Source organism: Lepidochelys kempii, chromosome 3 (genome assembly GCF_965140285.1).
Source record: "Lepidochelys kempii isolate rLepKem1 chromosome 3, rLepKem1.hap1, whole genome shotgun sequence".
In the NCBI taxonomy this organism is placed as follows: Eukaryota; Metazoa; Chordata; order Testudines; family Cheloniidae; genus Lepidochelys; species Lepidochelys kempii.
In genome coordinates, this window is record NC_136382.1 from 146,397,621 (window position 1) to 146,420,206 (window position 22,586).

At 39.5% G+C, this 22,586-nt stretch overlaps 1 protein-coding gene across 6 annotated transcripts in view; it reads right to left on the reverse strand.

The window, feature by feature from the left end:
* The window catches only part of STRN (striatin), a 108,846-nt gene that overhangs the window by 38,909 nt on the left and 47,351 nt on the right, over positions 1-22,586 (reverse strand). For all 6 annotated transcript variants that reach the window (XM_073338372.2, XM_073338377.2, XM_073338373.2 and 3 more), the window contains exons 3-6: positions 21,290-21,363; positions 18,712-18,790; positions 16,363-16,530; positions 2,807-2,942 (exon numbers count right to left, since the gene is read on the reverse strand). In XM_073338372.2, the coding sequence (XP_073194473.1) occupies positions 2,807-2,942; positions 16,363-16,530; positions 18,712-18,790; positions 21,290-21,363 (457 nt within the window). The remainder of the gene's footprint in view (positions 1-2,806; positions 2,943-16,362; positions 16,531-18,711; positions 18,791-21,289; positions 21,364-22,586) is intronic.

A 22,586-nucleotide genomic window follows, 5' to 3' on the forward strand; every position in this document is an offset into this window, starting at 1 on the left:
GTGACCTTGCCTATTTGCTGCACATTTTACCACCACCATCTATGCTTTTGTCACTTCTAAATTGTATTTTCTTTGGTCACTTTAACACCATCTCAGTAATTTGTTAAAAAACAAAAAGTTCTAAGCTACACTAATTCATACTATACTTGTCAACTGAAATTTAATTTTTCCTACAACAAAAGCAGATTGTCTAGGTTAAAGTCATTTAATTAACCAGTGACTTAGGTTTGTTATTGGTTTCAGAGTAGCAGCTGTGTTCATCTGTATTCAGAAAAAGAAAACGAGTACTTGTGGCACCTTGTTACTGTAAATTATAATGGTGTCTATTTCAATGAAAAACTGCTTTTGAGCAGTACTTATTTCACTTAGGCCTGATCGATACTAAAAAATTAGGTTGGCATAACTACATGAAAAATCCACACCACTGAGTGGCATAGTTCAGCTGATCTAAGCAGTAGTACAATGATACTCAATAGGCAGCTTCCGAGCCAAATGTGTTCCACCAAGGCTTCCTGTGTGGTCCACCAGATCCCCTTAAAAAAATGTTTATAATTAAATTCACGAATAGTGATGTGCTGCCTACCATTTGCCTATGACTTCCTATCTGCCAGAGATAAAAACAAAGATGACATTGTGAACCATGTGAAGCAAGTTTCCCTACCTAATTTTATGGCAGTGGAAAGACTGGAGATAAATTACAAGGATTGTCTGTCAGTACTGCTTTATGATTTTAAAAATGCCAAATACACATCTCTTAAAGAGGCTGAATCAAGCAACTTAAATGACACTGCCCAGCTATCACTGTTAGATTTTATGATGGTGAAATTTTCAAGGAAGAATTTTTGTGCTTAATACCATTAGAAACATACACCCAGGAGAGATCATTTTTGCAAAGGTAAAAGGCTTATTGAAAAATTTTTTTTAGATCTGCAGAAAGTAAATTTGCTTGTTACAGACGGCAGTCCCTCGATGACAGAGAAAGAAAGGGCATTTATTTGTACTTCCAAAGTCAATCACCATTGTACCATCAAACAACTAACTGTTCCGTTATTTTAAAATTATATTTAAATACCACTGATTAGACAAACATGATTTATTAGGACAACATTTTCAGACATTTTCATTTGATCAATTGTAACCTTACCATACATTGTATACTCAAAGGGAAGTTTAGTCATTGTGTAGTAGTAGGATTTTATGTTTGTATTTTATATAATTTAGAATGAAGGATGAAGAATAATAATGTAGCATGTATTAAATATGTTGGTGTATGATTTGATCATATCCTGCCAGCCAACCTTTTTGAATAGCAGAAAGAAATGGCCGAATGGGCCACTGGTAAAGATACATCAGCCAGAATCTGTCTGTGCTGATTTCAAGGCAGTGACAGACCTTTGAGGGTCACCAATTTGTAATAGATTTAGCACTTTAAAATAAGCAAAAGAATGCCATGATTGTTTTCTTTTGCATTGCAACTTGATGTTCCTGTTCAAAATGTTCTGTGTAAATTAATTTTGTTTTGTGTGTGAATAAGGAATGTGTGTGTTAAGAGATAAGTGTAAAGGCCATCACCGAACCAGATGGTCTAGGGAGGAACTGTAGACAGACGCAAGGGCGCCAAGAGCCTGCAACATGCCCCTATTTAAATGTCAGAGGAGAGCAGATTAACGACTCTAAAAATGAGACAGGCACCTATCAATGGGGACAAGATAGCTGTAATCACAACCAGCATGGAATAACTTCCTGAGGAACTTAATAAAAGAAAACAAGCACTCGTCAAACAACAATTGATTACATGATGGTGCAAAACTCATTAGTCCCAATGAAGGAAAATCACTATATAAACAGGGTGCCTTGCCATGAAACTTTGGGTTCGTCCTGCTAAGACTTCCCCGGAGCATCGTTTTGCGACCAACGGAACCCGGCTCCTCCCTACTGGTGATCAACCTAGCTGGCCACTAGATTGATCCAGACTGGTAACTATAACATCGACTGGTGGGACAGTGTGTGTTTGTGTGTGTGGTGTGATTGAATGTATATGCCAATTGTTGTATCTTCAATAAACATGGTGTATTGCCTTTTCCCCTGAAAAAGTTCCCGCGTGCTTCTTGTAAGCATAACAATTTGACAAAACGATACGGGATTGGGTTAAATACTAGGGTTGGGTTTATTCATATATTACAGATACATTTACTTTAAAATTCTCTACAAGCTGCTTAAAAATGAAATGTAATAAGTTTTGGGAAACTGCAAAAAGCATTTTCCTCAAATTAGTTTAAAAATTTTAAGCAAATATTTCACATCAAATGGATTTCTGATTTAGAATTACAGATTATACTTCTCAACACCAAAAGAAGGAAGAAGATTGAATTAGAAGGTGTGTGGTTCCTAAAAAATAAAATTGATCAGTTGCTCATTAAAAATAATTAGGTTCACAAACTTCTGGATTCAAACAGAGCAGGTGGTGGCAGGAGGTTTGTTTTTTTTTAAATAAAACTAACAGAATAGACCAAAGAAGAGTAAAAAATAACATTTGGGGATAATTTTCAGGCTCCAAGTAGGCATGCTTACTTTGTGCACACAAATTCAGAAGTACATATCTTACGCTTCCAATCTTGCACACCCAACTAGGCAGATATACATTTAGTCATATATGGGGTGTGTTTAATCATTTGCATGGGGCACACGCGGATGCACCTGTATAAGGGACACAGAATCAGCCTGTTTACTTTTCCTTAACCTCACACTTTCCTTTTACTTTTCTGTTCACCACAAGTTTTTCAACAATGAGATTTTTTTGACCCACCGTTGAGGTATCAATCATTGTTTTCTCTCTTCTTTCAATATCTTCATCCTCATCTTCATCACTGAAATCTGAAGCTGCATTTTCAAGAAATTTGAAGGTCTCTAGCAGAGAGGCAGAGTCTGTCAGTTCTGGTTTCCTGGATAAAAAACATATTTTGAATAAAGAAGAGCAAAAACAAAAAAAATTTGCATTCACCAATCTGGTTGTTTTGTTCTGTAATGACCAATGCTCTGCAAGATAAAAATAAGTCAGTTGGTAAAATTGGACAATGATTATATGTAATTATATTTGTGGGCAAACAATATAATATTAATGATGGGTCCTTTTTTCTCTCTCTCTCTCTCTCTCTTTTTTTTTTTTTTTTTTTTAAAAACACCCTGTAATTATTTCTTGCTCAGCTGCAATTCCCAACTTAGCTGCTTCAATTTTCTGAAGTATTTTAGAACAGTTTCCAGCTGGGCCCACATCACAAAACACCACCACAACTGGCACCCTTCTTGGCAGTTGCAGTAGAGAGCAAAAGGACTGAATGAGCCAAGACAACCAAGCTAGCTTTCAAGCATTCACAGGGGCACAGTAATCTGACAGAGCAGAATATGACTTCACTGCTGCCTGTGATGCCCCCCATCTTGCTGGGAAATAGAATGCTCCAGACCCATCAATCACGCACCTTTGATGAGTACTAAATTTGCTACTGTAAAACAGTTCAATGAGGGGAAAAAATCCGTTTAAGACTAAATTAAGTACTAGGGGTTCTAAAGAGCAGTTAACATTTAATAAAATATAATTTTGCTAACATTACTTTTGTCAATTCTGGCAGAAATCCAGAAAATGTCTCTGGAACAGGAAGAGTTGGTATGTCAATAACGGTTAAGAGAAAGAATCCAAGCTAGACCTTGTGACCATTAATCAAGGTAATGTTGATGAACATACAGTACAGTAAAAGAGATCCTAAGAATAAACATAATTAGTGAATCAGTACTTCAAACTCCTAGGATGAATAAGAAACCATAAAACTAAATCAGCCTAACACTACTCACAATGGGACAGAACTCTGAACAAAGATTCTGGTAGGAAAGCTAAATACAGATGGAAACAAGTGGAAAAAACTCCAAACCCCAGAGGTACACAGATAAATGAAGCTTCACCTTGCAGACATGTTTTCTCTGCCTTGTGCTCTGGTAGATTTGGCAATCTAATAACATTAACTCCTAATGCTTTTACTTGTGGTATTCTTGCCATTTGGCAAATCACATAAATATCTAATATTTTTACTTGCTATTACAAGTGATGTCTAAAAATGCTGTTAGCTGAAAAATATGAGAGAAAACTTATCCATTTTTTAGTTTATATTGTGCATTTGACAGCACTTCGTGTAAAGTCAGTTTCAAGGTATACCCTGTTTAGTCAGTTTCCTTTACGGTTCACAAAGCAACAGGAAAGTGAAAATCATTAAAAATTATGAGTATGTGATTTGAAGAAAACCGGCAGGACCACTCAAGGATAAGAGTAGTCACTAAAATTACTTTTAACTCAATAAAAATCAAATAGATTTTAACTTTACATTACCAATTATTCTAGAATACCAAAAGAAAAAGCTTTAAATAGTTGAAAGTGAAACCTGTGGTTGAAAGTTGGTCGATGTGTGAAGCGTAATCTTGATAATGATAAAAGGCTGAACAGCAGGATAATGACAGAAGCAGCTGTAGGGAGGGGGAAAAACAGGACTCAGCTGAGGGCACCCCTCCCTATAGCACCTTTACGGGGAAATTCCTAGCACACACATTGAGGGCAAGAGGACCAGGTGGTACAATATGCTTTTTTAATGATTTCAGATTTGGGAAATATCTGAATTCACCCCTTTTTGGAATAAAGAGCATAATTACCCTCACAGAACTCCCAATCCTCTTTGAGATAATGTAGAGCATACACCCCTGCCCCCAATTCTGTTCTATGAGAAGTACTCCAGAGATATCATTTAAAGCTCTCACTGATATGACTGGTCTGACCATACCAACTTCAATTCCTGCCCTGAACTGTTGTTCCAGCAAAAATTTTGGCTTGGAAGCCAGTTGGTCAAAACCTTAAAACATAAGGCACTAGTCCAAAATGTATAATGTTCATTTGGCTTTCAAGGTCTAAAATTTAGGAGCTGGTTCAAATACAGTAAACTGTAAAACACAGGGCACTAAAGTTTAACTCACTGTTTTTAATGATGATGCCACTAAGAGCATATTGAATTTTCTTTGCTGCTTCTAACATGACCCATAATATTTTATAATGTAAAATTAAATTATTGAAATTAGTTAATATTATATTGAAGACAGTTATTGTCTTTATGACACTTCAGATCTTTTAATTACTGGGGCCTTCCTTCCACCTTGAATCTTTCAATTGCTGTGCCCTCCCTCCCACAAGGAAAGAGGTTAGTTCCTTCTCAGAGACTCTTGTCAGTGACTAATAGTATCAAAGACCAAAGACAGGTAGTCTTAAATAAAAGCAGACTTTATTGGTATATTACAGAAACAGAGAAAATTCACAAAATAAAATAGTTAAATACAGGCTCAACTTAGACTAAAAAATGTTTAATCAGGCCAATACAGAAAAAGTCTGTGTCTGAACCACAGTTTCAAAGGCCTAATCTAGAGCACCAGAAAGGCTTCACATGACCCAGGGTAGAGAGAGGGGTGGGAGAGTGTGTTTTAGCAAAATCCCCTCTCCTACTTACAGAAAATACAGCTTTTTGTTCTCCCCAAGGCCTGCTTTGGGCCTCATATATATGTTACATCACTTTCCTAAGCTAGTTTTTGTTGACTCCTTATCTCTTCCTACCAACAAAATCTGTTCAAATGTGAGGCCATAGTATCTTTAAGAACTCCCTTCTCATGGTATGAAAGTTCTTTCAAGCCTGCCAAAATCTTAGTTGAGCTGTGTCTCAGACTGAGTACAGAAAACACACGCATACATATCAATTAGCTTATTCTTTTCTATGACTAATGACTCTAAACGTTTTGAAGAATTTTCATTACCATGCAGAGAGCCAGGCCCTTTATAATGCAGTATAACTGAAAATATGGAAATACATGTCACCAAATAAAACTGTAGAACTGCTTTAATATAATTTTTACCTTGTGTATAAATTTATGACAGGCTAGACAGTCTGTCACAATCTCTTTGAAACTTCCAGTGAATTAACACACTATACAAGAAACAATGCAATACAAACTAAAAGTAGGAAGTAATACTTACAAAATGGTTTGGATGTAAACTGCAAGTTTACTAACTGAAGCAGCTTTCAGCCCATATAATTATGTCCCAACAAATGTACATGAAAAGATAAGGCTGCTTGACTAGCCAGATCACTATACCACTCCACAAACAATTTTTGTAAAAAATAATTGGGGTAACATTTAAAAGTTATTTCTCTATTCATCTCTCTCCTCTTCTCTGCTTCCTTCTCCCCTATTTATTAATTTTTTTTGGTCTCTTCCTCTTCACTCCAGAAGTGCCTTGTATGAGGTTTCCAAAAACAAGGTACTGGTACTGGTCATAGATGTGTGGCAGTGTAATGAGAGAGGCTTCTAAAGTGAAGCTGTTGTCACAGGCCCGAGTGTCTTCATTGGATCAATAAGAGTGGGACCTCAAAGAACACGGTAAGGTGTTGCTTGTTGTTTGAAGCATTACTCCTAATGATCAGCTAAAGCCAACTGGCCCAGTAGTTTTCCTTCAGAAGCCCTGTTTAAATTCATCTGGTGAGAGTGTCTGGGTGTGGCAAAAACAGCTGTTTTTGAAGCCCCACTCAGGTAAAGCAAGAGGGAGATAGGAATTGAGGAAAGGAGGGGAATAAAAAGCGATTTTTAGAAATAAAAAATAGTTTTTCAGTGTTATAATTGTTTTTATTTACTATTTGTGTTGAATTCGCACACTATTTTGGAATTATTTCCTTCCTCCAATTAAATTCAGGGGTTTAATTTTTTTTTTCCAATAAACCATTTTATAAGTATGCTAACACACACTATGTATGTTCATCAGCCAGTACACAAAGAGCAGGTTTATTAAATGTGTAAGTGCTAAGAGGATTTATGGATGCAGGAATTACTCAGGTATTCTGCCTTTTGGAGTAGAAAGACATTTAGTTGCTTAAGTCTTGGTTGGAATGGTTTATTTCACTCCAGAAAATAAATCCGGGTCATGGAAAAATGCTTAATTATTCTCCTGACATTAGGGAGCAGATTCCATGACGGTTTTCACTTGAGTTTATTTTGCTCATGTGTAAGATGTGAAACAGAAATCAGCCTTATTAAAATAAAAAGGCACAAATCCAGTTTGAGATTAGGGAGAGATTACAGCCCAATTAGCCTTAACCTTTAAAAAAGTGATTTTTTAATAAATGTTAGAACTCTTGGAATGAGTTTCAACTGGTCATTTAAATGCAGTTTCTCATCTTTGAGCCTCTTTATCAAGTCCTCAGCATCATAAATTATCTATTTTGTTATTAAACATTTTATTCCTTTATTCCATTTCACCAGTTTTATTCTATTATATGTTTATTCTTCTGTCAATAATAAAAATATACCCTCAAAAAGAAATTAATTTGGACTACCTAGGATTCAGTTAAGGGGTAAAGTGATTAAAAAGAAGATTTAAGGAGTAAGCTAAAGATACTTAAATACTTTCATGTTGCACAAGGCTACACATGACATTTTAGTGAGGCAGTTTCCATTTGTTTTGTTTAATGATATAAAACATTTGATGTGGGAAAAGCACTCATTCTGTTCACTGCAGGCATTGGAAATTTCAAATGTTAATAGAAAGTTATGTTTAGTATCTGTTTTTGAGTGCATTCATGCTCAGAAGTTGTACTTATCTTCCGTAATGCAAGTGGGTTGATCTGAAGAAAGTGAACATAGCTCCCCTTTTAAATGCCATGAAACATGTGGGAACAGGACTATCAGTGTCAGGCTATCAAAATAATGTTTTCATAAATGGAATCAAAATCTTCCAGGAAGCATCCCAAATCCACATGATGTTCTTGAGTGTTAAAGTGTTCATGAGGATCTGTACATTAGCAGATATACAGGAATGTGTAAAAAGACAAATATTCAGCCATATGCCTAGTGGCTACTGATATACTAGACTATGAGCAGGAAAAACTTTAACTCCTAACTTAAATGATTTTCAGACAATTGGAGTAAGTTGAGCATGGTGCTCCAAAAATACTGTCCAGCAAATCTACTGGAAATCCAACATCAACATGTGAAAAGCTGAGACTATCCAGACTTAAAACAATTTTCTGAAGTAGTTAGAAACTCACAGATCTTCAGTTAAGCATTTCAGTCTATGAGAAAAGAGTCACTGTCTTCACAGTACTACCACAGTAGCAGCTCTGCCTACTGCTACCCTCGTCCTCCCCACATAGGAACACTGAGATGAATAAAAGCAGCCTCCTAACACCGTCACCCCAAGCATTCCAAGCTTCTTCATGGAAATTTTCCCATTTTCCAGAGATGTAGCATTTACAGCCAACACTATAGCATTGAACATTAGAATCCTGGTACTCCTTAGGAAATTCTGCACTTAAAAATTCTGAGCAAAAAAATAATAATTCTGAGCACAATATTTTAAAATTCTGCAAAATTCTGAAAATGTTATTTATTAATAAATAAATGTGGAAGCTCCAGCAGAGCAGTGAAAAGCACAGGCTACTGGCTGCACGAGGGCGGTTGGGGTTCAGCAGGGAGTCTGGGTGCTGGGGGAGTGGGGCTTGGTGGGGTGGGAGGTCCAGGTGCAGTTGGCTGGGGCAGAGGGGTTGAGGGGCTCATCAGGGTGGGGCTTGTCGGGGTGGGGGTTCAAATGTGGGGGCGGTCTTGGTGCAGCGGTGCAGGTCCAGATGCAGACGGGGTGGGGATTGGGGGGGGCAGGGCTCAAGAGGGGGTCTGGGTGCAGCGGGGTGAGGTTTGGTAAGGAGGGGTCTGGATGCTTGCGGGATGGGCAGATGGGGAGCAGCTCCCCATACAATGACCTCCTCCCCCCCTCCCGCCTCCCTCACCCCCCCGCAGCTGAGGAGCAATGGGGGCAGGAAGTGGAGTGGGGGAAAGCATGTGGAGTTTTCTGCAGCTGGGGAAGATTCGGGGGGTGGGTCTAACGTGGCCCCAACCACTCCTAGCAGGGGAAGAGCAAGTCTCATCTTTCTTCCTCCCCAGCCCAGCTGGGACCTGTAGCTGAGCCCAACATAGGGTAGGAGCCACCTGCTGGGGAATCCCCAGCCCCCCCCATGGTGATTTATCTCTGCTGGCTGCTCCAGGCACCCAAACCGATGTGCCTGCACTGCGGCTTCCTTTTGTTTCTCCACCATTTTCTGTGGGCAAGCAAAGAAATCTGCAGGGGCCATGAAGTCTGCACATATCAAGTAGCACAGAATTCCCCCAGGAGTAAATGGTGGCCATGAACATAGGTCAGGTGAGATATGGTATAATGGATGTGTGCACAACAGGCAAAATAATTTTTCCCTCTTAAAAAAAAAAACCCTAAAAAATAAAGTGATTACATTTTTGAGAGAAGAGTATCCTCCTTTCCTCCCAGAAACCTGACATCTGGCCAGTTTGACTTCATGCAAGGACAAGGGAAGAAGACAGGGTTTATCCGAACAACAGTAAGAGACATTTGGTAGAGGACAGGAGGGAAATGAGAGACGTCAGTCTATATGGTGGAAGGCAGTAGACTAGTGCCGAGAGAGGCTGAGGTAGCAACAGCAATTGCTGCACTTGGTGCAATGCTCGTACGTAAGATACTGTGCTAGAAGCAGACAGTATAAAAGCATCACATGAGATCCTCTTTCTGGGGATCACCTCGAAGTGCAAAATTTGACTGGCATTTGTCAGACAAATTCATTCACCACTGGCATGCAGGCAAGTCCTTTTATTAAACCTTGACTGCCACCATGGTGGATTGATTTAAACCATGATTTAAAAGCATCAAGTGGAAAGCCTAGATTTAAATAATTAATTTTAAATCAAATTGTACTTCTGCTATTTTCTAAGAAAGGTACACGCTCATTGGCTGGTAAAACCATTAAAATACATGGACATGCAATAAAATAGAGCCTTTACACTAGATTTGATACATCATTTTGCTATCTAGGAGGCATACATTTATTTATATATATTTATTTAAGCAATTATATAGATTAATATTTTCAGATTCATATTAATTGTACGTTTTCAGTATGTTAGAAAATGTTGAGTGATTTACTGTTTATTTAAAGATACAGACTCACAGAAATGTAGAGCTGGAAGAGACCCTGAGAGGTCACCAAGTCCAGCCCCCTCTGCTGAGGCAGGACCAAGTAAATCTAGACCGGGGTCGGCAACCTTTCAGAAGTTGTGTGCCGAGTCTCCATTTATTCACTTTAATTTAAGGTTTTGCGTGCCAGTAATACATTTTAACATTTTTTAGAAGGTCTCTCGCTGTAAGTCTATATATTATATAATTAAATTATTGTTGTATGTGAAGTAAACAAGGTTTTCAAAATGTTTAAGAAGCTTCATTTAAAATTAAATTAAAATGCTGATCTTATGCCGCCGGCCTGCTCAGCCCACTGCCAGCCTGGGGTTCCGTTCACCTAGGCCGGCAGCAGGCTGAGTGGAGCCTGCGGCCAGGACCCCGCTGGCAAGGGGCTTGCAGCCAGAACCCCAGACCGGCAGCAGGCTGAGCGGAGCCGGCGCCCAGGACCCCAGACCAGCATGTGCGGCTCAGCCCGCTGCCAGTCTGGGGTTCCGGCCACCAGCTCCTGCCAGCCAGGGTCCCGGCTACCGGCCCTGCTCAGCCCGCGGCCGGCCTGGGATCCCGGCCCTGCCCCCACAGGGTGGGTACCTACCTTCTCCCTGGTTCTAGCCCATTCTCTTCTTCTCTCTCTGCACTGAGCTGAGGGTGGGAGTGCACTGAGCACAGAGCTGGGGGTGAAGGAGCAGGTTGGGGTTTAGGGTCTGGCCAAGAGCTAGAATGAGGGAGGGGGCTCAGGGTTGGGGCAGGAGGTTTGGGTGTGGAGTGCTTACCTGGGCAGCGCCCATTTAGTGCGAGGGGTGCAGGCAGGAACGTGTGTGGGGTGTGTGTGTGTGCAGGAGCTCCCGTTTGGTGCTCAGGGTGTGGGTGAGTATGTGGGGGGTACAAGAGTCAGGGCATGGGGTGTGGGAGGCTGGGTATGTGGGGGGGTGCTGGAGTAAAGGCTGGAGTATGTGGGGGGTGTGGGGGATGCAGGGGTCAGGACAGAGGGCCGGGTGTGTGTGTGTGAGGGGGTGCCAGGATCAGGGCAGAGAGCTGCAGGGGGTGAGGAGGGTGCAGGAGTCAGGGCAGACGGCTGGGGGTGTGTGAGGGAGGTGCAGGGGTCAGTACAGAGGGCTGGGGGTGTAGGCTAGGGTCCTGGGGGTGCTCCCAGCCCCCTGCCCAGAGTGGCTTATGGCAGGGGGCTGGAGGGGATATGCCCTGATTCCCCCCCTTCCCCACAGCCCTGTCCCCACTTCTTCTCCGCCTCCTCCCTGGAGCAGCAAGCGCACTGCAGCTCTGTTTCTTCCCCTCCCCTGCAAAGGCCATCAGCTGATCAGCGGCAGGGAAGGAGAGGAGGAGGGGCAGGAACCCAGCACGGCAGGGGAGAGGGGACCTTGCCTGCTGTGCAGCAGCAGCTGGCAGGACCAAGCTTCTTCACCCTGCCCCTGCGGGTGGGGGAGGGAGGGGGCGGGAGAAGAGCGGGCCGGGGCGGGCAGGATTTTTCATGGCACGCTGCTGCCTGCCGGGGTCCCGGCCTGGGTTCAGCAGCGGGCTGAGCGGGGCCGGCGGCTGGGACCCGGCAGGCAGCAGCGTGCCACTAAAAATCAGCTTGCGTGCCGTCTTTGGCATGCGTGCCATAGGCTGCCGACTCCTGATCTAGACCATCCCTGACAGGTGTCTATCCAAACTGTTCTTTTCCTTTACTAGATAATTAACTTTTTGGTCATGATTTGTGTCAAGCTGTATAAGGATGATAATTGGAATTTAAACACACAAAACAGCACATAAAATTTATTTTTTATTAACCAAAACAACCTTACATGTTTTGGATATATAAAATTTAACATGTTTCACATTTACATCTAAATGATATATTAAACAGCTGGACTAACTGCAATCAGTGAATTAAACTGATTATTTCAGGGCAACCTGGGAAAACTTTCAAATATGCTTAAGTGAAAGTGACTGTAACGTAAGTCCCTACTTGCCTAAGACTCTTGAAAATGAGTTACTTAGACTGACTTATTATGCCATATTAATAAAGCTTGACCTCAAAAGCTAGAAACGGGGGACAACGTCTTTCTTTACACAGAAAAGCAGCCTTGAATTCAGTTTTTGATAGAGGCTCAGGGATTCAGCACATTTTTTTATTATTGAGATGTTTTAAGAGAATATAGTAAGTTTAGGCCTCAACATATTTTGTATTAAATTCAGATTTCCTTTTAAGTAGGTTTTAAAAAAAAAAAAAAAAGAATTTTTTAAAAAATTAAAAATTCGATATTTTCATAAAAAATGGATTTTTATCCACTTTGATTACAAATCAATTATTTATGTGTACTTTTACTGTAACATTATTACATAATAGGAAGGTAGCCTAGACATGTTCAAATCCTAAGAAAAGTTATAAGTTATCACATTACAGAAGCCCCTTTAGCATCGCATCTTATCTGACTGTATTGAAGGTTTACATTTCACTGACTAACAGTTCTTCACTTGGCATCCTCCAGTTTTGTACTACCTTTCCTACAGTATTAATTTACTACAAACTGAAATGGTATTAGCTAATTACTAACAACTTATATTCCAATAATAATAAGAGACACATGGAAAATGTAAGTAATGACCATACTGTAGCTTTAAGTGTTTAACTCTCGAGATTTCCTCCCAACATTACATCTGCACATATTGAATGAGTTCTCTTTGTGTGGTAGTCACTTTGGCCAATCTGCTCTCTCCCTCTTTCTCTCTATATATATATTACACACAGTATATATATAAAATCTTTTAAACATTATAACTTAGTGTGTCCTCTGTGCTTTCCCCTTCTTTTACTCTGAGATCTCTTTTCCCTCAAACTGTAACATGTTTCCTCTCTTTCTTTCTGTGCCTTTCAAAGTCCCTCTTTCCCCCTAGTTTGTGGTCTTTACTTCCTTCACTCATGTTCTTTTCCATCCCTTCTCAATCTGTCTCAGAGTTCTCATCAATTTGTCTCTTTTCTTCTTCTCTGTCATTTCCTTTTGCTCTTCTTCCGCATACCCTCTATCACAGCACCCTCCAATCACTTCTTTCTCTACTACCATCACCACCACCCCATTGTCTCCCTCCTGCCCCCAATCACAAGCTTATTCTTGCTTCATAATCTTCCACCAGCTTTCCATACACCATGGATGTGGGGAGGAGGTGGAGCTGACTGAACTCCCCTATTCTTTCCCCCTCTTAGAAAAGTAAGCTGTCTGGGACTAATGGGGTGCCTCACTCTGGGTACACTTTCCTCTGGGCCAGTGGAGAGTGAGCTACGCCATCTAAACTTTTCCCCAGTTCTTCCCACAATTTAGGCAGAAGTTTTTTCTGAGGGTATGTCAACACCACGATTACACACTCGGAACTGGCCTGTGCCAGCTGACTTGGGCTAAGGGGTTATTTAATTGCAGTGTAGATGTTCGAGCTTGGGACCCTCTCACCCCTCAGGTTCCTAGAACCCAGGCTTCAGCCCAAGCCTAAATATCTACACAAAATTAAACAGCCCCTTAGCTGAGCCCCTTAGCCCAAGTCAGCTGGCCTGGGTCAGCCACAGATTTTTAATTGCAGTGTGGAAATACTCTTAGAGGCTGACTTGCTTGGGTGTAGGGATTGACAGTGTCAAGTCTCTGAACGCTGAACAAATATTCTGACTAGGACTTGGCTCATCCTGCTTGCCCTTAATCTCAATCACGTACTCAGCACTGGTGCTCTTCTAGAGGTTGAGGAAGCAGACAGGCCATGCAGCCCATCAGGACTGAAATGAAGGGAGAGAAGCATGAAATATCTCCTGCACTGTAATATAAGATATGATAGTTGATCGCCTATGCACACATACCATACAATCCAAAATATTCACAACACAGTTGGCCAGTCATACACTCTGCCCTGCAAGAGTTCTTCTCAATCCTTTGGTAAAACCCTGACATCCTTCACTTCTAAGAAGAGGCAAACCAGTGGTCTGAGCTGACATCTGCAAACACAGAATAATTTGAAGAATGCAGAAACAAGCTCAGAGAACTCCATCATGAAATCCTCATATAATGGAGGATCTATACATGAACTGAACCATAACATTTGTCATGTTCCACACACATAAAACACCCAGATCCTCAACTAAACTCTTCTCATCAGTTAGCGACCCTGTGCGTTACAAGTGAGATGAGAACATCGCAATTTCTCAGACTACACATGCAATACCATAATTCTGCAACTGCAAGCCTTCTAAAACGACAGATAATTGGTGGATCACTGAACACTCACAGCCAGAAATAGCCTGCAAATGCAAACGTTAACCTTATTCAAGTTTTTGTTGTAGCAGTGCTGGTCCCAGGTATTATTGAAATTAGAGAGACAACCTCTGTTGGTGAAAGAGACAAGCTTTCGAGCTACACAGAGCTATTCTTTGGGTGACCTGGAAAGCTTGTCTCTTCTACCAACATAAGTTGGTCCAGTAAAAGATTTTACCTCACCCACCTTGTCTCTCTAACTTTATTCAAAACAGACCTAGCTCTGTAAGATCAAAGCTTATGGAGAAGAAATCTGAAGGAACAGTTACACCCCCACTACATGCATAGTTCTCAAAAAGGAGAACTGAGTTGCTGAAGGAGGCAACATAAAGTATCTGGTGCCACCAACTCCAAGGCCTATCTCCTCTACTGAGTATCCTCCTAACAAGTATCTTTAAATGTACTAGCTCAGCTCCATCATTCAATCCAATTTACCCATTACATATCTCCCTATCTGGAGGGATCGTCCATTCAAACTAATGGAAAATGACACTCCACTAATCTCAAGTAAAACAAAAAGGAGGGAGAGAGAGCTTAACTCCCACTTTAACTCAAAAACAAATCATTCACATCTCCCAAACTGAAAGCTATATATGCAGTCAGAACTCACTATTTCTTCAAGACTGGAACAAAAATTAAAAACTATCATAGGAGAAAGTGGAAGAGAATAAAGAGGATAAATATGGAAAGGGAGAATAATGTATCTGACAAACCCAATATCAGTTTTCTACAACAAATAGTCAATTCCATTAGGTTACTACCTCAGAGCAGGAAGGCTGCCTTTAAAAAGGTGCCCTGGCAGCAGCAGCCCTTGCCAACCAGAGGATGTCCTCCTCAGGGCAAGGCTTGCTAACTATTTAGAAGTACAAAATAATTTAACAGGTTGGGGTCCCCTCATATGCCCTAATTCCTCATTTAACAGAATAATTTTAATTATAGCATGAAAATTAGTTAATTAAATAACTTCTCTGCACACATGCCTGATGCCAGTAAATTATCTACTGGCTGGGATTATTGTGAACTCCCTTTGGAGATTAGGTGCCACATAAAGCAGTTATACTTCAAAAGAAAAGGACACTACCCTCTGCTACATTTAAACCACAACTGCTTGTGAAACAAGAGGCCAAACCTAGACAAACAAGGGTCTACTGCTTGTTGGTGGTAATACTACCTATGGGAGTACAGAGCTCAGTCACAGATTTTTAATCAAAATGACTCAGCATCCTTTTTATTAGTTTAAGGTCTTCAAAGCTACAGTATTTCAGTCAAGAACCAAGGAATAATTTTGCTGAACACCTAAAGTGAGCTTCAGATATTAATGGTAATAAGTGTGACAACATTAAAACATTTATTTACAATACTTTCAGCAAAATATTATTTAGTAAACAAAACATAAGTAAACTTGAAAGGGTTAGATTTTTATATCAAAAAAGGATTGGCATGAACATATGGAAGCTACACTTAGATTATACCCAGAATTTCACATATTTATCCATGTAAACACTAGTCACAAAGTTGGAGAGTTATAACAGTGAAAAACTTACCCATGTTCAAAATGTTTTCAGATACTATAAATAAAATCCTCTGCTTACTAGAGATTATACTGTTATAACAGTAAGCACTATCTACCAGAATGCAGAGGCCTCTAATCTATATTAAGGTTTCCAATAAATCAAAGAAAAAGATGACTCTGGCAGTTGGTATTTTCCCTAAAGCATTTAACAACAGATGTATCACAAATAAGGTTTGATTTCTTAATGTCACCTTCCAACGGAAATAAAATTAAGATTCTCATAAAGAAGCAACATACTTAGCGTGGCTTCCATATTCATCCTTTAAAATTTTAAAACAGAATTGGCTATAAATATTCAGTCAGTTTGAAGAATAAAAAGTATACGTTTTCAAATGAACATAAACTAGATTTATAATAATAATAATAAGTTGCACTTATATACAAAGATAACATTTGTTGTTTTAGGCACTTACCCAATCATTGCGTTTTCTTTACTCTCAGCCTCTGTACCATTTACCATTGATTCTTGATTTTTGTCATTTTCCCTGTCTGATGGATCACTTGAGAGGCCCAACAAAGCTCGCACTCGTTTTGACTTCACATCCAGTATAGTGTCAGTGTAACCCACCTCCTGCAGATACCTGTATGAACAGAACTCAAGCTAGTCTTTCATGCAGATCTCAATAAATATACCCTTATAATTATTTAAATCAATAAATAAAAGATTCTCCCTAAACTCATCTTTGGTACAATGCTTAGCAAAGCATGGTACTGTGCTAATGAAACATGCTAAGAAATTGTCTTGTACCAGCTGCAGAGGGGATCGTCTCTTGCAGTACCAGTCTCTGCAGTCACTGAGAAAATCAAAGAGCCTAGTAGTCAGTGTTTATACAATACGTTATTCATTACATTTACCAAAAATAGATGGAAAAGGACTTTAACTTAAAATATCTGCAATTTATTCATAAAAATGTCAGTTACATATAACATACCACAACGATTTTATTCATCAAGAGAAGTTCATGGAAATCTAAACCAAACTTCAAAAAAGTAAAACTTAAATTTTGTCCCTTAGATGACCATTAAACAAAGCCTGTAAACACCTACTGTGTCAACTTCCCATGCTGTTACTGTAACTATAATAGGACAAACATATGATTTTACGATGTAATGTATTTTGTACAGATCTAGTCTTACTAAATCATTTTATTAATCTTAAATATTCCTGCATTTGGCTCATGTGCATAAGAGGTGAAAGTGCGATCTAGTAAACTGAGCCTGGGATTGGGATGCATGCGTTCTAAAACTGGCTCTATCAACAATATGCTGCATGATGCTGGGTGAGTCAATCTTTCAGTCTCTTTCCTCATCTGTAAAACAGAGTTAATGTTACTGACCTCACACGGATGTTATGAGGACTAACTGGTCAATACTGTAATGGTCTCTGAGGATGTAAAGTGTCAAGTATTACATCATTTTAGGAACACACTATGACTATGACAAACTGGGGCATTTGTTTTTCCCCTATTAATACAAGCCACTCCTTGCATTTACAACAACAATTACATCCTCATTGCCGCCAGTCTGGTGGGAGAGAGAGTCAGTGCTGGATCTCTGGCAGTCCCATAAATCAATTGTGCAAAATTAAGTCTGTATTTAATTTAAGCAACAATTTCATAATACATACGTGATTCAACATCATATAACAGCACGATCTTCTTTAAGATTCTGAGAGTGAGATTACGGGATACCTTTGTCCTCATACCATTGAGTCGTAGTCAAGAAAATATTTATTTAAAATGGATGTGTATCCATAGTTTTGGATGGGCACATTAAATAATAATCCATTCAACCAAAAAAAACTGGTCCAGTGCCTTTCCAAAACAAAACAAACCCAACACTACCAGACTTTTCTGCTACACAGTTCTGCCCACTCAGTCCTCCCCCACAAAAAAGTATGGAAACACATGTAAGCTTTGCAGCATGACCTGAAAATCATCAGAACCTGACTCTGACATAATACGGTGTAGGGTTTATGGGGGAACAGACTGGGTTACACAATAGAGGACCTTTCACTGACATTGCCTTGCAACAAGAACCAGACCATTTAAAGCAAGGGGCTGTTAACTGATAACTGCAGTGATATTGCATAGTTAGGGGGACAGTCACTTGGATAAAATATATAAATTTTGACCCCGTTTCATCAAAGTGCATGCATCTTCCATTACAGCATTTCAAAATCACTGTAGATTACTACTGTATATTCTCACTGCTGTTATTTTAAACTTATTACAATAATCACAATAAATAGCAGGAAGTTTATTATATGGAGCCAACTCTTGCTCTAGAAAGTTAAATATGTCGAACTGAAAACTACAACACAGACGGTGGTGTTCTAGTCCTTTTGGATTGGAGCTCTTTGAGGCAAAATTGTCATGTGTTTCCATTCAAAAAATTGAAAAAATGTTGTGAAAAAGATTTGAAATTTTTCATTAGATTTTTGTGAATTTTCTTAAACCAAATTTTAATCCCCCTCCCACTACTTTTCTCCATTTTTTTCCTTTTTGCCACTGAAAGCAATAATATGAAAAGTGGTGAGTAGTTTGCCCCCCTCTGACTTTTTACTTTTTCTACTCTGCAACTTATCAAAACTTCTCAAACTTTGGAAAAGTTAGAGTGACTAAAGGAAAAGTTAACCCAATTCTGCCACTCTTTTCACAAAAGAGAAAAGTCTAATGGAAATATTTAAGAAAGGCCCAGTGACACATTCAATTTCCAAGCCTGTTTGTATCTAGCTCCCTTGTTTGAACTTTGACACTTACTGTCTCAGCAGCTGTCGCCCTTGTTTCCAGATTAGTTGACTATTTTGTTGGGGCTGAACCTCTGTTTCATTCCCTTCATCTGGAAAAGATTTAATTAAAATCAGGTTTTTTCAGTATTATTTTTAAAGGTCTTAAAATAAGTGCAGCTCTGCAGTGCTACCTATGAAACCACACTATAAAGACTGCCATCAACATACTACTGTATTCTGAGAACAAGTTATACTTGTCATCAGCATCTCCTTCATATTATCATTATTTCCCAATATAAAACCCATCATCTCACTGGTTCCAACTCCTTTTCTTCACAAGGATGCAGTCACATGCATACATCTGGAATTCTGTACTAGTGTTTTCTGTAGTGATCACGTATTTTAAAGGTTAATTGGGTTCTTATGAAAAGAAAAAAAGCATTACAAAAAAACTTTATTGGTTCCCACTGCTCTTGACACAATATCAATCCTTAAAGCTCACCCAACCAACATCTAAGATTTGTTCATGAAGAAATCGCTCAGTCAGGCCTACTTACAGATAATTTAAAGTTCAGCCATTTTTCAATGATTTGTATGTGGAAGGAAAAAAAGATTTAGCTGTTTTTGTTGAGACAATAGGCAGTTTTCTTCCGGCTATGGTTATTTTAATAGTAGTTCAACACATTTTCATCAAATTTTCATCTGAAACTAATCTTTTATTTAAAACCACAACTAAGTTTTTCCATTTACCCAGATAAAGCCATTATGGCATAAACAAATGTGTTGCTATCCTGTCAGTCCAGGCTTATAAATAAATACATGTAAAAGTGCCATATGAATGTTAAGTACTGTTGTGACTTTGAATTTACAAGCTTGCTCAGGAATAGCAATGAAAAATAATCAGTCATTTAGACATTGATTTTCTGAAGACAGCTGAACACAGCTAGATCCATCGTACAATTATCAAAACCTGTGTTAGATAAAAGCCAAGAGACCTTTCTGCATCAAGACTGAAGTAAATTCACACTAACTCTTCTTCAGACAGGAAACCTGGAGGTTGTTTATATTAATGTTGAAGTAAAGACATCTCAGAGAGATGTCTCTTCCCCCCAAAATTGATGACAGATCCATTATCCCTCAGGAGGAGACTGAAAGAACTTGGACTGCTTGCCAAATGGCACAGAAGAGCTCTAACGAGAATGTCACCTAAATACAGGTAAGAGTTGAATCCCTTGATTAGGAGAATTATAACCAGAATTATTAGAACCTCCAAGGTACCACATAGGGGACACACAGGATGTATCACTGGAAATAAGCCTCAACATTTTTTCTGACTTGGTCCAAGAGAAGCATGCAGATGTGCATGGATCTATGGGCAGTAAAGCAAGTACAACGCACATGGACTAGAAATAATACAAAAATCTCCATCCTGAAAGCGTATGAAAAACCAGCTTTGGATCCCATATGGTGCAAGAATCTCCATTCTTTTAAGCAGCTACATGTAGGATGCAACAGAACTGAGTATTCCTCCAGTCTGGGTACAAGAGCTCAGTGGCACCATTTTGTAAGAGATGAGAAATAAGATGCCTCAGTTTGTGCTTCATTGTATTTTGCGTAGTTTGGGAAGGGACAAAGGTATTGTCGAGAATTTGATTGGTAAGTGTTTTTAGACCATCTTCAGCACCCAGTAAAATAGGGATTTGCCCAGGACTCAGTTAACCAGGACAGTCTCCTTCAAGTGAATGCCAGGAGTGAAGTGTGCAGAAATGACTTTCATATAGGCTTTTTTTTTTTTTTTTGGCTGTACGGGAGAATAAAGCTGTGGAATAATTTCTGCTTATTCCTTCCTCCTCTCAAGGACTGGTTGCATAATCTGGAACCTGGGGGAAAAGTCCTTTTGGTAAGGTTTATTTTGCTGATCAGAACAAAAGGAATTCCAATTTCTCCTCTTTTGTGGCTCAAAGTCACTCCATTTCTTTATGAAAAGTAGAAGATTCATCTTCTGGAGGGATAACAAAAGAAAGTGATCCATAGATACAGGGGAGAACTGTTCTGTTCCAAACTTGTGTTCATCATTTGTTATATATTTATTTTCCAGTTGTCACTGGAATTTTATAAAATTCCATAGTATGTACCTCCAACTTTAGTTTACCTCTAACACGTTTGTTTCAATTTTTCTGGAATCCAACCAAGATCATGAATCAGGAAATGATGTACTAAGCATTTTGAATTCATTGCTATTGCATTACACTGTTATTGTTAATGCATAACAATTCTTCTATTCTTCCAATATCAGATTCTCCATATGTGTTTTCCATACCTTTCTGTGACTCCAGAACTTTCTTGAATTTTGATCGGAAGAAGAGAGAATAGATATATTCTGCAGCATGCATTTTTACTTCAACTCATCTGATGGCCTAATTACAGATACTGAAGAAACAACTTGTCCCTATAATACCAGTGTAACAAACTGCATTGGCTAACATTTGTCTTTTTCAACATTAAACAATCTTTATTATCCTCTTTGTGTCCACTAAGTTGTTCAATAATCTGTAGCTAAAATTAGAGGAGAACTTTATACCATATTTCCCTCACTCTTAAATTCTTACCAGAATCATAGTTTGGAGGCTTCATATCTCCCTGATTCAATTCTGTGCCGTATTTTAATTTGTGGTATTTAGCTCTGAAAAAGAAAAGAAAAGAAACTCTATTAACGCACTTAAAGGATGCTTGTAGGTGCACAGATACCAGAGGTCCCTGTTTTAGAAAGATACTTTTCCATTCTGCCCTCTCCCATCCCCCCCCAAAAAATAACCTCCATCCAATTTATTTCAGCAGAACTAAAAGGAAGCTATGTTCCTATTTTTCGCCCCAAATCTCTCTCTCTCTAGAGCTTTCAGATACTGGAATGTATTAGTAAGTGAATAATTACATAATCAGAAACATCAGTATATAGCAAAAGCAACAGAAAATTTTATATGGAGAGATATAAGAAAAACATTCTCTCTCTCTATATATATATATATATTTACAGAGAATGTTTTTATTTTTCATGGACATGTGCTTCTTCTAGGATGGGGCTGCTTTGGTGTTTTTCCCCTTTTCTCTCACTATCACTCAACTGCCAAATATCTTCTACTCTCTATGGCTATGTCTACACTACAGATTGCTGCTGGCATTATGTCATGTCGGTCAGGGGTATGAAGTGCAATACCAGTTGTGCCATCAGAAGTCTGTAGTGTACATACAGTTATATTGGTAAAACTGCGCTTTTACCAGTATAACTTCTTTCTCTCATGGGGGGGAACAGCTTTGCCAGGATGGCTGCATCCACACTCACAGCACTTTGCCAGTGTAATATACCCTAATTCCTATAGTGGTAAGGTGCTCCTAACACAGACATACCCATATGTCAACTTAGAATCCTCATCTTACACTTCTCATTCCTCCATGGTTAACACACATTTGGGCTCAGTCAACTTTACGTAGTTGTATTCTCCCCACTACTTCACTTTCTCCCAAAAGTATTTTTAACACTGTGATGAGATAAGCCTTGAGTAGGGTTCTATGATAAGGTCTTAAATACCTGTAGCAGTCAGTGGTCTATCAGCTGTTTTCAAACTATGGGTTGGAACCCCAAAGTGGATCACAACCCCATTTTAATGGGGTCGCCAGGGCTGGCATTAGACTTACTGGGGCCTAAGGTCGAAGCTCAAGCCCAAGGGCTTCAGCCCTAGCAGCGGGACTCAGGCTTCGGTTTCAGCCCTGGACAGCGGGGCTTTGGATTTGGCCCCCCTGCACAAGGTGGCGTGGCTTGGATTTTGGCTTTGGCCCCCATCTGGGGTGACACCACAGCAGGGTTCAGGCTCTGACTCTGCCTCCTGGGGTCGTGTAGTAATTTTTGTT